At 52.1% G+C, this 17,159-nt stretch overlaps 2 protein-coding genes across 3 annotated transcripts in view; both read left to right on the top strand.

Moving 5' to 3' along the window:
• Positions 1–581: 581 nt before the first annotated feature.
• LOC122367492 (snaclec 3-like) lies at positions 582–2,634 on the top strand. Its single transcript, XM_043340602.1, has 3 exons — positions 582–644; positions 1,457–1,746; positions 2,072–2,634. The coding sequence occupies exons 1-3, from the start codon at positions 629–631 to the stop codon at positions 2,384–2,386; spliced, it is 621 nt and encodes a 206-aa protein (XP_043196537.1). The 5' UTR covers positions 582–628; the 3' UTR covers positions 2,387–2,634.
• Positions 2,635–5,426: 2,792 nt separating this feature from the next.
• The window catches only part of LOC122367488 (filamin-A-like), a 58,628-nt gene continuing 46,895 nt past the window's right edge, over positions 5,427–17,159 (top strand). For both annotated transcript variants that reach the window (XM_043340599.1, XM_043340597.1), the window contains exons 1-4: positions 5,427–5,821; positions 13,686–13,836; positions 14,341–14,450; positions 15,834–15,931. In XM_043340599.1, the coding sequence (XP_043196534.1) occupies positions 5,449–5,821; positions 13,686–13,836; positions 14,341–14,450; positions 15,834–15,931 (732 nt within the window). In that variant the 5' untranslated portion in view covers positions 5,427–5,448. The remainder of the gene's footprint in view (positions 5,822–13,685; positions 13,837–14,340; positions 14,451–15,833; positions 15,932–17,159) is intronic.

Genomic DNA, 17,159 nt, shown 5'->3' with positions numbered 1-17,159 from the left:
TTTGCTCGGCGTGCTGCCCGGATATGTCTGTGGGAAACTGACACGCACAGTTTGATAAGGTTTCTGACTACTTCGCTTCCCTGTCACCACACGCCGAGCCAAAAATCTACAGCCTGACGTCATGGCCCACCTCCGTGTGATGACCATATTGTAAAGACTACAGCCAGTGAAACATTACGACAAGGTGAGCAGTCAAAAAGTGCATGGAGGAAAGGGGAGAGGGAAGAGGACGGAGGGAGGGAGAGGGAGAGAGAGAGAGAGAGAGAGAGAGAGAGAGAGAGAGAGAGAGAGAGAGAGAGAGAGAGAGAGAGAGAGAGAGAGAGAGAGAGAGAGAGAGAGAGAGAGCGGCGCGCGCGCGCGAATAAAATATGGTTGCCAGTCGGATGTTTCAGCTCCCCATCCTCAGTTCACACAGGGTTTGATCGGACCATGTCAGGCCAAACCGTGCCAGGCCGGACCGGATCAGGCGGGGCCGGGAGACCTCCGGGCGCTGGGTCGTCAGGTGTTCAGTTCCCACCGGTCCCGGCGGTCCCTGTGACGGGACCGGGACGCCACAGAGGTACTGTCACTCGCGGTGGAAACCTCAGCAGGGCAGCACGGTACCTCAGCCACAGCGCGCGTCACGAACATGGAACTCGTCTCAGGTGAGATGCTCGGGCCTCGGGCTGAGTATTGCCCATTGACAGCTTTCAGTAGCCGTTGTAAAGACAGACTCCGCAATCCTTTCAGTCGCTAGTCGTAACAGAGTCGTTGACAAGTCCTAATACGGAAATTAGCGAATGGAGCAGCTTAATGGCTTGCAAGCTTAAGATATGTTGGGCTCACATTTTCTGCGAAGCTGTGCATTTTTTGTTTGTTTGTTTTGTTGGGTTAGGCCCTTTCGGTCGACAAGACCATTGCAGAGCCGGAAGGATGATAGGAATTAGGGGGAGACATTGGTCTGGGCAGGCACCCTAGTGAGTCGCCGGGGCTGAGCCCGTCCAGAGGACAGGCCACCCAGCCCCAAGGCACTCACTGCACCCGGCTACGGGGTGCGCTCCCTCGGGAGCAGCGGTGCCGCTCCAAGGGAGCAGCCCGCATGAGATAAAGTTGCCTGTCCAGCCCGGAGGGGGGTTGCGGCGTGGAGGAGAAGGATTTCAGTATCCTGAGGATAGAATCACGGAACGGTGGAAGCTGTGCAATTTGCAATTCTTGGTCACCCGGTATCCCTGCGGGTTTTGCGTCGAGGTCTGTCCGTTTATATTCCAAGTTTCCATGTCTTGTTGGCCATGAATGTGGGCTGCCTGTCAAATGCACTACTTTTCTTCGTTTATAAGTTTACAAACATGTAGCACAGTCGTAAATCGTAATTGTGAATTGTGATGTCCTTCAGAAAGAGAGAACGGACAGCTAACACGCCACCTCTCTTTAAACTCGTTCTGTCCATGAACTGAAACTTCTCCCTTTTTACCGCCAGGTGTCAGTGTGAGCAGCCGTCTGCCTGCCGTGGTGGCGCTGCTATCGGCGGCCGCTGCTCTCTGGCCGGTCGACGGCGCGGCGGCAGCCGTGAGCGGCTGGCCGCTGCAGACCTACGAGCTGGAGACTGAGGCGGAGGTGCGGCGCGACAGCTGCCCGAGCGGCTGGCGGCACGACGGCCACCAGTGTCTGATGTACGTGCCGGCCGTGCTCGGCTGGGAGGCGGCGCAGCGCCACTGCGAGGACGCCCAGGCCGGCGCCGCGCTGGCCTCCGTCACAGACGTCTTCCAGGTAACGAATGAGAGACAGAGGAAAAGACGGGAGACCATGACTATTCTCATGTATTTTGTTTGCTTCATACCTTGATAGAGGGGCTTCGATGGCTACGATGCATGATATTTTGGTCTCCGTGTTTTTTTCTTTTTGTTTGCATAAATCCAGGAATTTCGGGGTATTCTAGATGAATCATTGATAAACTGTTATTAATGGAAACATTTTATGCATTCCCTTATCTCCAGTGAAAGTTCACCTGTTGCATTGCTGTTACAAAGTTGATCTGCGGTATACGCTGTCGGCTGTCGCACAATCGTAACCTAGTTCTCCGATCTGCCGCCAGATGTCCCAGCTGCTGCTGCGAGCCAAGCGAGCGGGCCAGGACCAGGTCTGGATCGGTCTGAGCGGCGAGATCGAGGCAGGCGAGGCGTTCTGGGGCTGGGCCGACGGCAGCCCGCTGGAGTTCCAGGTCTGGGAGGAGGGTACCGGACCCGAGGTCGATGAAGAAACGGCGGCAGAAGCGGCGGCACAGGCAGTGGGGGATGAGCCGCAGCTCTGCGCCGCCTTCTCGACGCGCAGGAAGAGCTGGCGCCCCGTGCCGTGCGACAAGAAACTCCGCTTCTTCTGCGGCTACATGCTGGCCGAAAAGAGCAACTGACCGCACGCCGGAAGTAAATAATTAGTAAACTGGTACATTGTACACAATGGCGAGGAGGACAGGAGTTGTATTTATTATGTGAATGTAGGCTGATGATGACCGGAATAAAAAAAACTGTTCGAGCTGGCACACGAATATCCATCTATATCTGGCAATCAATGCATCATGTAGCTTCTCGACAATATGTAACGGAAGCTGCCGTCCAATGGCATAGGTAAGAAATACATAAGTGAAACCAATATAAGTAGATACCTACGTGTCTTACTCTTCATATCTGGCCAGGTACGAATATTGCGTGTATTTCTACGACTAAACACCGTCTCCAACCACTTTGAGCTAGTTGTTCCCGAGAACGGTTCGGTTGTGGTGCGGCGAGGTTAGCCGAGTGCATTATGAATGGCGTGGCGTGCCCTGACGGACGCCACTGAGCGTGCTTTGCGTGCCGCAGCTCCTCGACGGTAGGGGTCAGGGATGCGGGGAGGGGGGTTGATTGTGATATCGCGCTCGGTTGACGAAGGGGTACGAGGGGAGGGGTGGGGTGGACGGAAACAGGGTGAGATACAGCTAGGTCAAACAGATGCAGGCACGGTGCTGGGATAGAACAGGTTATGAAAGACGGAACCGAGAAATAAAGATATACATCACAGACTTGAAAGATTGCTTCGAGCGGGCAATGTAATTCTCAAATGGGATGCCATGGCATTGTATGGGATGATACGGCAGCACAATGTTCAGTTGTTCGGAAGCACCGGCACCCGTGAGGAGAGAATAGAGATGGGGAGAGTCAGAGACGTCCGACTGATTCTGTTGACAGTGAGCCTGCAGAGGGGCGGGGCGGGGCGCAGACCGGCCCCTTTATGACAGCTCTGTCGTCAGGCACGACTGTCTCGCACAAGGTCGCTGACCACTTAGTTAAGGCATCCTCCTTAGCCGGCATACTGCTCTTAGTATGCTACTGGCGCAGAGTGTCCAGAAATTATGTGCACCTTACTTCTACAGCTGTCATGCCGCTTGTTTTCCATTAGCCGTATCTCCTTAGCAGGATAACACCTCGTTAACCCGCGGCGAGTCGCGTTCACCGCTTTCCGTCCTAACCCTCATCATTCCATTACAAAGTCACGACTCGACTGTGTATCTCTCCGCGGTGGCCTGCGGTTCTCGTGGGTTAGGGGCGGGGCGGTACCGCCGGGGGGGGGGGGGGGGAGGGTGAGGTCTGTATCCCCGTCGGACGCTATAATTAGTACGGGCGCCGGCCGACAGTGGGCCGACGTTCGGCCGCCGGCGGCCGTCGGCGCCGTCGCTGCTCCGAGTGGGCCAGTACGGGCCAGGTGCGGGTCGGGCCCGGCACGGAGGGGTGTGTTGTCTGTTGACCGGGTCAGGTGGAGGCGCGGAGACCAGCCGCTGTCACACTCGGTGGGAGAGGATGGGAGTGATCCCGAGCCAGTGATCGTACAGTTGTCGGGAGGAGGCTGAAAGAGAACCAGCCCGGGAGCTGTGAACGTCAGTGAGTAGAGTTTGGAGACGATTGGCGAGCCAGCGCACCCAGCCGGGAGTTTCGCTGAGTCATGAGGTCTAGAGACGGCTAGATAGCTAACCATTGAGCTGTGGGTGCTGTGTGAGGCTGTGAGGAGTCGTGAATTTTAAGACAGCAGTGTTTCCAGCGAAGGAGCTGTGAATAATAGGATTTCCCCCGCCACGGACGACCGAATGAAGATGTTGCTGGTCTTCTGAGACAGGTAGGTAGGTGTATGGACGTGATGAATGGGTCGCTTATTGAAACAGTCTGTTTTCCATGCACATTACTGCGGCGCGGTTTAGAGCACTGGTTTAAAACCAGAGGCTGTGAAACGATGAATAACAACGGATGAATTCCAAGCAACTATGTTCATAACGTCGGGGAATTTACGAAGAATGAGATGGATATGGGCGGGTGAGGGTCACTTCCCCTCTCTCTCCGTAGCTTCAAAGGTGTCCCTGTGACTGGCCTCTATTGTCTTGCCACAGGGCCTTGGCCTTACGTGTAACGAACGTTTGTTTACCAATAGAGCACCAGCATCCGACGTGCACCACGCCTAATCCATCCCGCCTCTGTGGACACATGGTAGTTAGCATAATGTGAGCACGTTTGATTTCTGCACGTGTTCGAGCGAGCACGTGCTACGCTGACATGGATACATTGCCACCGCTCCACCCCCCCCCCCCCCAGCCGGTGTCAGCGATGTCCGTTTAGCGTACGCAGGGGAAGTCCTGCGGCGGCTTATCTGCCCCTCTCCGCTCCCCTTGTGGCTAGTGGGGATGGCGCCCCTTTTCATTATACCTATTACCTATTGATGCATCTGGGTCCGTGTCTCAGTGCAATTTTTATTTATTCAATTTGTTTACCTATGTTAGCCGTTTTCACGACGGGCTATCTGGCGAATACCTACACCTAATATGACCAAATCTGCACCAAATCTCTTTTACAATAAATAATCTCGTACCATGAATTCATTTTAGTTTACTTTGAAAATAATGCCTGATAATTTGAAAAATGAGGTGTAGAAGCATTTGTGCAGCCCAAACTGATAACTTTTAAGAAATCCACTGAACCTAGTTTGTCCAGATCTGCAGCAAATCTGCAGCTAACCTGCGTCAAATGTGTACCAGATGGCCGTCGCGAAAACGGCTGTTTAGGACTTTTTGGCCGAAATAGACAATTAAAGTCCCCTTTCAATCTTGTTCTACAGCAAGTGCATGGTTGTTTCTAGGGTTCCTTTAAGTTCTAAATGTACACATTTTATGAAGAGACTTGACTTTCGATTTTTTGTGTTTTTTTTCCATCACATAATCGCGTGTCAAGTAAAGGCAGCAGGAGCTTTAATAATTTATTTTTCTTTCGTCTTGAACTTAATTATGTCACGACTGTGGTGACTTTCATGGTATTTATTTCACTGCACCGGCCATCTCACGCCAAGGTGCGATGACCGTCTAATGAACTGCCCGTTTACATGCCTCGTTTCGCCGCGTTGCAGGGGACGGCGCTAGTTCCAGCTTGCTGCCACCAGGTGGCGCTAGTAGCCGCCATGGGCTCGGCGGTACCGTCGCCGCCGGCGGCTGCCAGTGGCAGCGCGCCGCGGTCAGCGGGACCGCCGCACGAGGACGCCATGCTGGCCGAGGAGCGTGATCTCGCTGACGATGCCCAGTGGAAGCGCATTCAGCAGAACACCTTCACCCGCTGGGCCAACGAGCACCTGAAGCCGCGCCACCGTCGGATCAACTCGCTGGAGACGGACCTGCAGGATGGACTCAACCTGATCGCGCTGATCGAGGAGCTCAGCGGGAAGCGGATGCCGCGCCACAGCCGGCAGCCCACGTTCCGCTCGCAGAAACTGGAGAATGTGTCTGTGGCGTTGCGATTCCTGGAGAGGGACGAGCACATCAAGATCGTCAACATCGGTGAGTACCGCACTGATGGGACGGAATAGGATGGAATGGGATGGAATGGGATGGAATGGGATGGAATGGGATGGAATGGGATGGGATGGGATAGGATGAGTTGTGATGGGACGGGAGGGATGGGGTGGGAGTGAGAGGGAACAGTACTGGAGTTGACAGGACGCGACGGGGGGACATGACGAGAAAACGGGAGACGACTCGACGAGACAATTGTCGGGTGAAGGGGCGTGCCAATTGGTCTCGCCTGTACCATAGCGGAGATGACGAACTTATTACTTAGCACTGACGCTGTGATGCCAGATTGGGTATCACCTGCCATGGCCAAACACCGGTACCTTTTTCGTCACCTCGGATTTCTTCAAAATGAAAAGCCTGGTCCAGTAAGCGATCTCGCCTCTCAGCTTACGAGACATCATTCCAGTCTCTGTCACCTATCACGTCACCATACTGGATTGTCTCCCATCACTGAACCCGTCTCTGACCCGGCGTATATTTCCCGGGCGGCAGTCCCTAGTGCGTGACAGGTCGACGTGTCATTTTCTGAGAGTCACGCGTGCTCCCCATCGGCCGAGCGTGGCGTGTCTCCCCGGAACCCGTCTCCCCGTCTCTCCGGAGCTCGTCTCCTCGGCTCCCAGTCACGTCTCTCCATTGCTTCTCTCCTGAACACGCTTCTTCTCTCCACCATCGCATCGATACTGTGGATTCGAATGCTGAACTTTGAATCTGAGGCGATCTTCGTTCCCAGCAGCTTCCCCAGATCGAGTCTGGTCCTGTCAAATTTGCCGGGTCAGATTGCACTGTCAAGTTGGGTCGGATCAAGTCGAGGCAGGTCAGTCAACTGACTTCCTTGCTCGCAACTCTGGGTGTGGGAATTTGAGCTTGTTCAGTGAAGACATATCCTGCCTCACTGGACCTAAGCTTCGTCCTCCCTCATGAAACTCGTCTGCAGAATTAATGAGTTATCACGCTTGCCAGAGGGCCGTGCGGCAGCGGTTATAGCCACTTTGCACCGCAGTATACCTACGCGGCCAGTCGAGATTTCTGGTCGGTGATGAGAAACGTGCAAGGCTTCAGGAGCTGGTTAAACCGAAATTAGGCCTTCATGGTATCTGGTGGATATACCTACCTACTCGTACGTTGCGAATTAGTTGGCCGGAAAATGCATTGATGGTAGGATAATGTTACCGTTTATAGTTCATATTTTTATATTTATCGGAGTTTGGACGTTTTTGGCGAGATTGCCACTGTTATTGGAAAGAAAATTTCGGTCATTGAACCAATGCGGGCATTATAACATATTAATCGTATCGCTACTGACGCGTTCACTACCAGCCACCGAGCGCTTTCATAAATAAGTGCAGCTCCGGGCTACAGGTTTCGGCATTCCACCGGTCCCGTGCCATTCAGATCCTGCAGACTGCAGGTGCCCATCCCCTTCCGTGGGGTAGGAGAGCGTGACGCAACCCGTCACACCAGCCACGTGACATCGGGACCATCACAGTGTCACGACAGTGCAGAGATGACCGTGATAGCCTGGTGTCACGGGCCACGTAACGAAGCACGTGGGATCAAACTGCATGGGTCTAATGGACTCAGAATGTAACCGACAATTATATGTTGCCACAATAAGAATTGGTTGGATGGCGATAAGTGATTAATTTACATCTCTGCGACTGGTGCTGTTTCTGCCTGTCTTGTCTGCTACTTCTGTCGCTGCTTCTACATTTGTGTTGCCCGTACTGTCGCTGCTTCTGTTTGTTACTGTAGCTGACGCAATTGATGCCACTGTCACCATCACTGTCACTCACTGCTGTCAGTGTCAGTGTCAACTGCCGTCTGTCACCGGCGCCACGCGTGTCGGACTTCCGGTGCGTCCCGCCGCCCGTTTTAGGGTGCACAGCTGTGATTGAATGCCGGCACTGTGCGTCCGCCGGCGGACAGTGTTTGTTTTGCAACTGTCCGCCCCCAGATGACCTCGGCGGGACACGGGACATGTCACGCGTGACAGAGCCGGGGAGGGGAGAGAGGAGGGCGTCCTGCGGGTGGAGTGAAACACAGCGAGGGAGCTGGGGACGTAAAGAGAGGCTAGGGTGCTAGGTCAGCCGAGGAAAGGGACGTCGCGAAATGAAACGGCACCTGTCATGTGCTGCAATGGCAGTTGTAAGATATGAGGGGCGAGCGAGGAAATATCGGAGCTCGTGTCCGTTTCTTATTCTGGCAGCGGCCGTTTCGTGTCTGTTCCGTGTCCGTTCCGTGTCCGTTCTGTATCGGTTTCGGTTTCGCTTTTGTTTTGTTTCCGTTTCGCTTTCGTTTTGTTTCCGTTTCGTTTCCGTTTTCTCTCCGTTTCGCTTCCGTTACGTTTGTTTCTGTTCCGTGTCCGTTCCGTGACCGTTCCATGTCCGTTTCCGTTTCGCTTTCGTTTCGTTTCCGTTCCGTCTATGTTCCTTGTCCGTTCCGTGTCCGTGTCAGGTCCGTTTGTTGTTCTCAGGCCACTGTAACTAGACCCGGGAGGTGACCGTTCAGCGATATGGAGGTGGTTGTGGCTTGCACGTTCCCCCACTGGAGTGACCACACTCCAGACGTGAGCCCTGGAGCAGTCACGTCCCGCTGGCAAAAAAGGCCAACAACACCAACTTGGTCAGCTGCGGTCACCGCGGACTGGCGGTGAATCGTGGTGAATACGATGGCGGATGGTGGTGACTTAGGTTGTGAGTTGACTGACGTAAATTGTGATTGCGGCCGGCGGCGAGTGGTGGATAGCATTCAGGTTAAGATCGTGATCTTCAGAAGTCAGGCATCTATGCAACGACTTCAAAATAAGTAACGTTTTATTTTGATATTGATTGTTAGTCCGTAGCGATCCACGCTGATTCACCATCAGCATTGTGATAAATGTTGCTGTTAGGTACATCTTCAAACTTTTCAATACTAAGCAATAATTGCTGGACACCGGCCACAAATAATTAACACATGCGTATTCTATCGAATTTGTGGTCACTCACTTCTTTACAGAACCTCTACTTTACACATGCTCAAAGGTATGCTCAAGGCTATAAAGCAATATGGTGGTGACTCAACCATTCACGTTACATAGATTAAGACCTCTTGAAATCTCTGTTGGTCTGATCAAACAGTGTGAAGCACCGGCGTTATGGGGTCTATAGTAGCCCCATAAACTGTCCGCACCCCATTGGTTGACGGTACAGCCCTCTCGCTGCATCAATCTGTGGGACACGTAAACCTAACGTGTTCCGTCGACCATAGCACGTCCCGCGCTGATTATATACGGGTGAAAGGTTATGGCCGTGGTGGGGTGAGGCAGGGGATGGGAACGGGGTCATCTGCCGCGATAAGCCCACAGATATCTGGATCAGGCGGCTCCCAGTAGCGAACGATTACGATAATCCGTAAGTCTATTATGAGAGGGAGTGCCCTACGCCGCCGCGCCGCTTATGATCCTTAAAACGGCCAATGATCATAGGACAGTTGTCGCAGCCGTGAGATGTTGCTCGTCAGTTGTCATGATCAGGTCAGGTAATCCGTTAGTTATGTCATCGACTGTCTGAGAAGTCTCCACTCAGTTGTTGTCAAGTAATTGAGAAGCCTGCTATGAACTCTCTCGGGCAAAGACGATAAGTGAGGGCGGAAGATATAGCTTTCATCAGCTATGTATGTCGACCAGCGAACCACTTGTAGCAAGGACTGATAAATCATCCTTTGGTTGTCTTCACCAAACGGTGAGAATGGATGTCTGCAGCCGTAGTAAGCGGCCCGTTTACCTACAGTCAACCGCCGACAGTCAACAATACGCTGCTCACTTTATGATAGGCCGTACGCTACAGACCTGGGCCGGAATGTGTCTGTCCCAACTCTCGTGTCGTCGGTGGCGACAAAGCAATGCGCTCAGCTCTCACCTCCCAGGGGAGGGGAGGGGAGGGGAGGGGAGGGGAGGGGAGGGGAGGGGAGGGGAGGGGAGGGGAGGGGAGGGGAGGGGAGGGGAGGGGAGGGGAGGGGAGGGGAGGGGAGGGGAGGGGAGGGAGGAGAGGAGAGGGGAGGGGAGGGGAGGCTGCTGCAAACTCTGCGAACCGCTACCCGACCCGACGGCGACCTATTGGAGTTTCGTGTTGCGCCTGCGGGGGATCCGATGGCGCTACTGAGTGGCGTGATTTACTGACAGACAGATCAGTCAGCGCTGGCGGGGGACTACTGACTGGCGGCTCAGATACGTCAACAGACAGACTGCAGACTGGCGACTGCGGACTGGGAAAGACGGGTCAGCAGTCTGGGTGAATGGAACCGGCAGCAGACAGACAGAGCCTACTAAACTGAACGGGCAAATTTGTACGATGAAGACGAGACAACAGACGGTTAGATTGTCTAACAAAAGACGAACACACACCGGAAGACAAGCTGTATCGAATGTCGATATCAAAAGACAGCGCTGGTTTGAACGTCTGACGGTCTCAACGGTTGAGAAGGACGCCTCCTGGCTCTCCTGAAGTCCCCTGGCTCCACCTCCAATCCTGGACGCGGGTAGCCGTTTGTGGTGGACAGAGAGAGAGCAGCACATTCCGTGAATGTCGCCGCCGTGGGGTGCAGCGCAGTCATAGTTGGCAAGTCGCCGTCTGGGCGGCACGGGACGGCTGCTCCGGCCCTGTCCGACGGCGGGCGGGTAGTCAGGTGTGCTTTCTCAGTCTTTGTGCCCTGCTCCAGTCAGACAAGCTTCCGGGTCTCGGAGAAGCTCTCAAAGGAAGCAAAGACGGATGTTGTTTTCAGAGGGAGCTACACGGACTCAGTCATATGTGTTGTTTCCAATAAAATTTGTGCAAAGACGGTGACCGTGTCACTAATTGCTAGTGCTGGCATAGCTTTCAATCTAGTTAAAATATTGCATTTTATTATATTAAAATGCCCATGTGGTTATGTCGTTCAACAACCAGCTCCACTTGGCGGCATCAGCAGCATTACGATAGCTGAACATGCCATGTGTCGACATAGGTACGTGTCATGCATGCGACAGCCCCGTCCGGACGTTATACACCGCCCCACATATATTCCTACAGCGGAGCTGGACTGTGGCGGCGAGATGGTATTGAATTGACATGCGGAGCCCAATTCCAATATTTGATATAACCGAGACGGGCATGTCCTGGTATTGGATTAGGGTCGGGTCGACAGCGAGGTCGAACCACAGCTGAATACTGGAGCATTTCACCCACCAGCAGACTGACTGACTTGAGCTGGTGTAAGTCGCTGGTGGTTGCATACACCGAGCTCTGGCGCAGAATTCATTACCTGTCACCCTCAATCAAGATTACTTTGCTAATTAGACTCCCAATCGTTTAACCCTTTGTAGAAAATAACGACCCAAGGGCCAATATTGGGCAGTTCGAGACATCCTTGGTCGCCGAATGTCCAAATAATAACAGGCGTCTAGTATAGCCGGCGATTGCTGTCATATCCTCCACGATTTTAAATGCCGATAAAATTGATGCATGTTGTCCTGTACTGTCCCCTTTTCGGCGTGTTTAGTTCCCGTTGGACTCCACACGGTCGACAGGAAGTGACGCCTTTCCGTCACCATGGGGCCACCACCTGTCGTCAGTGCGAACGGTCGGCCGCACCGAGATTTTGGTCCCAGCACTCACCACCTGTAGGTATACCACTGCAGGTGTCCTGAGGAGATGCAGCGGGGGTCATACGGTATGCACCACACCCGGCACTAGATGCTCCCGGGATCATTTATCGCCGTGGGCAGATATGTCCCGTGTAACTGCGACTAGAATGATGACAAACGGATTGTCTGACAAGACAGTTATCCTAAAGCTTTATGTAATTGGTTATTGACCCCATAGCCAGAAAACACTCATGGCACCAACTCATAACGTCTGCTTCAGTATCCAAAGCATAAGCAGGGCACATCGCATCTTTCAGGACGATCAGCTTCCGATATCCATGCCTTCAGCTAATTCGATGCAGCAGAGAAGTCTAGCCGTCGCGATGCCTGTGAATGGCGGCCGGTACTGTGGCAGTGTGCAGCGGTGCTGAAATGTCCTAAGAGTGGCAAGAGCTAACACACCTCAGTCAGGTAGCAGGCGTTTACACACCGTGGAATACAGTCGTCACTGCGGATCCCCCACTCAATCAGCACTACACTCGAGACGTGACGTACCGACGAAGGTCTGTGGGCTATCCTCTCAGCGAGCCAGCCAGACAACTCGCAGACTCATCATTTATTCAGCGCGCTGGAGTTAGACCTTGTGGTGAATCGTCAATTAAAAATGAATGCTCGGTAGCCCCTTCTTATCGAACACGCCAACAAAGCTCACTCAGGACAGGTTCACCGCAGTGAAGCTCTCAATTGTGCCGCCGAAGTGAGTCCCGAAATGGCGACTGTCTAGTTCCGTAACGTCTCATATCTTCAAAGATCTCCTTGTCACGCCATTGTGACGGAACCACATTGACCTCCTATTAAACCCCTTCGCAGAACATATCGTCATGATGAATATTGGCAGCGGCAACTTACCTACAGCCATAAAACCTACAGTCGACCAGGCCTTTCCGATGAAATGGATGAAGACAAATGGTTTGGCCAATTGGGCTGGCCGATTGATAACGCCCCCTCGGGACAGGAGCGGGGAGAATCACCGGGAAACAGCCACTTGGGACGACGTGGCAGACATATCCAGTCTCTGTCTCTGGGTGGAAGCACTATTGGAAATCCCCTGCAAGAGTCCCACGGCAGTGCAATCCAGCAGACCGTTGAAACGGGGTCTAAAACGAATGAGTGCTTCAGGAACTGAAAAGGTTCGTGGTCTTCTGTATTGCAGCGACGCTGGACACGTCTGCGGGATAATAACTGATAAAAATCGGCGGGACCCGCAGCAGACACAATCTGGAAAGCACTTAGGCAGACACGCGAGGAACTTTGATGTGACAGTGATCGTTTCGAGCACAAATACTAATCGATCACTGGGCGGACATTAATCACCATTTGTTTGCACAGCTTTGGCAGAAAGACTGGTGGCAATACATGGGTAGAATTCCACGTCAAGGATGATTTGTGACGTGCTAACAGTCAAGTGTTGCTTGTCAAGGTGATTACTGGATAAATGGGTAGGTGTGGAATGATACAATCAAGTGGTGTGAACCCGTGTGATGCATTTTATTATGGCTCGGTCGCTTCTGCTACCGTTGGGGCATTTTTTCGCATAAGTCCGATAAATGACCAATGATTGTTAAATCGCCGGGATATGACAATGGAAGAACACTTCAAATGTATTTTAAACTCCTATTTCGTCCACTCCTCGCTTAGCTGATTGAGAGCATTATATCAACAATGAGCATAGTTTTCTCCATTGACTTACACACACGCTGACTTGAAGACCATCATAAGTGATCCTACTTTACCACGATTTGAATTTTACCACTGCTCCTCCCGCGTCAGGGAGGAGCAGTCGTGACTCGGTAGATTCGGACTCCGCCGTCTTGTTGACTCAGCTACTTACCCCGGCCACGTTCGTTTGGAGTGCTGAGATCAGTGGCTGCCCCGTGGTCATAAGACGTGACGTGCAGTGTGGTGACTGTCCGGCTCGGGAGGCTGAATAAGTGTCTTTGTTATACATATGATGACGAGTGTCGATGACTGGGGAGTGGGGACATGTGTCAGTATGAGACTATGACCATGACGATGACTAGGGGGCTCGGCCGTTGTGAGATAAGGCTGTAATTACTACTCAGTACTCATCTTATGCATAGTTTGTTTACAGCGGTGTCGCCTATTACTGTATATGCGTACAACTTGATATTTTATCATGTCGATTGAATATTGATTTAACTCTGCTCCCCCGTCTGTAACTTACAGATTCGACCCACATCGTGGACTGCCAGCTGAAGCTGATCCTGGGTCTGATATGGACACTGATCCTGCACTACAGCATCTCCATCCCCATGTGGGAGGGCGACAACGGCCTGGAAGAGGCCGACGACAGGCCCGAGCCAGCGCCCAGAGTCAGGTGGGGCTCTCCAGAATCGGGCTCGGTGTGACCGTGTGACACATCCCTCAGTCACGTGGGGTGCAATGGTCCCGGGGCGTAATTACCAGGCGTGGTCACTTTATCCGAAGTCAAGAGGGGGCACTATGATCACAAGTCTTCAACGAGTCAGATTTATCGGACCTGTTTTGCGGTCTGAGTGTTTGCAATTATTACGCTTCTGAATTTTCAAAGAGTACCTATTTTTTACAGATCTGCATATTTTAGAAGCATATGACGATATCGCGCTTTCAGAGATTTTGTGAATTTAAATGCTTTGTGATTTGTGAATCTTGTCATTTTGTTAGGTTATTTTTGTGGCGAATGAATTAGATATCGAAATGCCGCTCACATTCATGAATCTAGTGGGATTCTGTTTGGGCCGCCAATAACAACTTAACTGCAATTTTAGATATTGGGCATCGTCTGTTGCTGAAACACTCCAGTTTGTATCACCCCTGTGTACTGGATCCATGCTTCCCTCAGGCTGATGAACTGGGTGGGCTCCAAGATGCCCGGTCTGCCTGTGAAAAACTTCACCTCAGACTGGAGGGACGGAAAGGCGATCGGCGCTCTGGTGGACGGTGTGGCACCAGGTCAGTAGAAAGGGGTCATCAGGGGTCAGTTGGGATCATCAGAGGTCAGTGGGGGTCATCAGAGGTCAGCGGAGGTCATCAGGGGTCAGTTGGTTCATCAGAGGTCAGTGGGGGTCATCAGAGGTCAGTTGGTGTCATCAGGGGTCAGTGTGGGGAAGTGGGGTCAGCCTAGGTCAGTAGAGGTCATCTAGGGTCGGCTGGGGTCGGCGGAATGATTACTGGATCAGCATTCAGTAAAGTCAGCAAGGGTCAGTAAAGGTCAGAAGAGGTCACTAGGGTCAGTTGGGAGGGCCAATAAAGGTCATTGGAGAGTAAATGGGATGAGGGGAAGGCGGTGGTCGGAAAAGGTGACTAGAATTCAGTAGAGGTCACTAAAGTCAGCAGAGGCTATCCAGGTCAGGGTCAGTAGAAGTCATCCTCTTGTGGGATGTGCGCACATGCGTGAGGTCAGACGCCTGCCGGCCCACAATTAGATCGCTGATCATTTGTCTAGCTCTGATGGTCACCCACAGACGTGAGAAGGAGGGCCGATATAGACCAGACCCGGCTCACGCCAAATATGTCAATTTGTCTCCATTGTTCGCCTATTACCTCGTGCGTGCTGCAGACATAAAGGAGCATGTTTTCACCTAGTCGACATACTTCGTTATCAGCTGAGACCCTCCGACGATCGATATGACATTTATAAAACAGGTCGTCTTTGTTGCAGTCCGTAAGTTCAGGCGGTCACAAAAACGTAACGCGATAACAAGACGCAGCGAGCCTCAGTTTTTAATTGTTTCGCTGTTTGTTCGACTGAGAGCGGCGCTCGTTCGATATCCTCTTATGAAATCACTTTTTGTGACACTTCATAAGCTGTATATCCTTCTTAAGACACTTTGTGTTATGCATTCAACTGCTTCATCGGGCTTCGGTCATCGGTGAACTTTTTGATTTCAACATTTATTCATGTTCACCCCTTCCAACGTCGGTATCTCAGCTCGCCTGCTCGAAATTCAGCCCCATCAGTGCTTCCCCCCGTCAGATCCGTGTATTATCATCAGTATGCCATTGCCACCAATAAGTTCCACGTCGCTGCCGTCAGGTCTGTGTCCCGACTGCTGGTCCATCTGGAGGTCTGGAGACGCGCCCATGTGTCTATGGTGTGTGTTTTCTGTATAACTGACGCTAACCTGTCCCTTTTCCCAAGGTCTGTGTCCTGACTGGTCCAACTGGAAGTCAGAGGACGTCCCCATGTGTCTATGGTGTGTGTTTTCCGTATAACTGACGGTATCCTGTCCCTTTTCCCCAGGTCTGTGTCCCTACTGGTCCATCTGGAGATCTGGAGACGCCCCATATGTCTGCGGTGTGTGTTTTCCGTGGTAACCTGTCCCTTTTCCCCAGGTCTGTGTCCCGACTGGTCCAACTGGAGGTCAGAAGACGCCCTAAGGAACGCCTCCGAAGCCATGGGCCTGGCTGACGACTGGCTCAACGTGCCGCAGGTGAGGACGCTGAACGTGCTGTCAGTGGACTCGGGGAAGGGAGGGGTGGTCAACTGTTGAACGTTCTCCGCTCAGGTGGTGAATACTGAATGGGTAGTGGACACAAGTTCTATAAATAGGCACATGTTCTTGCCACCTACCGTTGTCCGGTGTATGAATACGTAGGTCCTGATGTGTTTGTGTAAGCTGATATTTGTTACATGCGTTCCTTTGTAAGCTGAATGTGCTGCATGTTGTCACTGTCCAGTTTACTTTCTGCGTGGCCTGACAATAGCACCATTAGGACGACCACCAGTGGAGGTCTCTGCTTCCATAACCAGCTGTCTATATCCTAAGCACGTTCTACTTCAGTAATTCAGAAAGCAACACCTGTATTATGCAGACTGAGGCTCTCTGTCCCTTGTCCAATGTCCACTGAGTAATGTTCCTCGCCGACTCTCAGTAGCACTTCAGTATACCACACACAACGGCCTCGGCACAGACCGCGGCTTTATATCTTTACATATGTCGTGTCAGTACTAGCAAGTAAATACACCATACAGTCCCTCATTGACACTCACTGTGAACACACATAGCGCCCGACTGTGTCTTCTAAGGCTCCCCTGTCCGACTAGGGTTTGTCGAGTAGCCTGTCAGTGTCAGTGTCGGTCCGAGCCGAGGTCAGATCTGGGAGTCAGGTGGTATACCGTGACTCTACGAGTTCAGGGAACTCGCAGAGGTTCTGTTTGTATAGAGTCGGCCCACCGCACACAAAGACGGTTGGATAACAGTCAGCGGATGAACGGACGGAGAAACGGGCGGGAAACGATACGGGTAGTTTATATGTGTGCGAACTGGTGTAATTCCGGAGTAGCATCTGTATTACACATAAACGTTCCAAGTCAAAGGAAAACAGACGTTGATTGGTTTCTAACGGCATTTTCCAGTCAGCGTTTTTTTTACGTGACACTGAAATTAGCCCTACCAAACATCGAACAGAAATGAAACAAACAAAATTTGGTTGTTTTTAAAGGGACCCTCCCACCTTCAAAAAAGTTTATGAATTGGCATGAAAGTGATGTCGCTCGGTTCAGAAAGAGCGAAAACGAATATCTACCAAATTTCACCGAAAAATATTCACCGGTTTTCAAGATATTAGACTTTTACTTTTGTTTACTTTTTGGGATCTCCGCTGTTCCTAGCGACTTTATTTGGAAGCAATAGTTTGGCAGCTGAAAGTGCGGCACTT

This window comes from Amphibalanus amphitrite, unplaced genomic scaffold, assembly GCF_019059575.1.
Source record: "Amphibalanus amphitrite isolate SeventyFive unplaced genomic scaffold, NRLGWU_Aamphi_draft 000873F_arrow, whole genome shotgun sequence".
NCBI classification, from domain to species: Eukaryota; Metazoa; Arthropoda; class Thecostraca; order Balanomorpha; family Balanidae; genus Amphibalanus; species Amphibalanus amphitrite.
The sequence above is the reverse complement of the archived record's forward strand: the minus strand, read 5'-3'. Positions and strand labels throughout refer to the sequence as shown.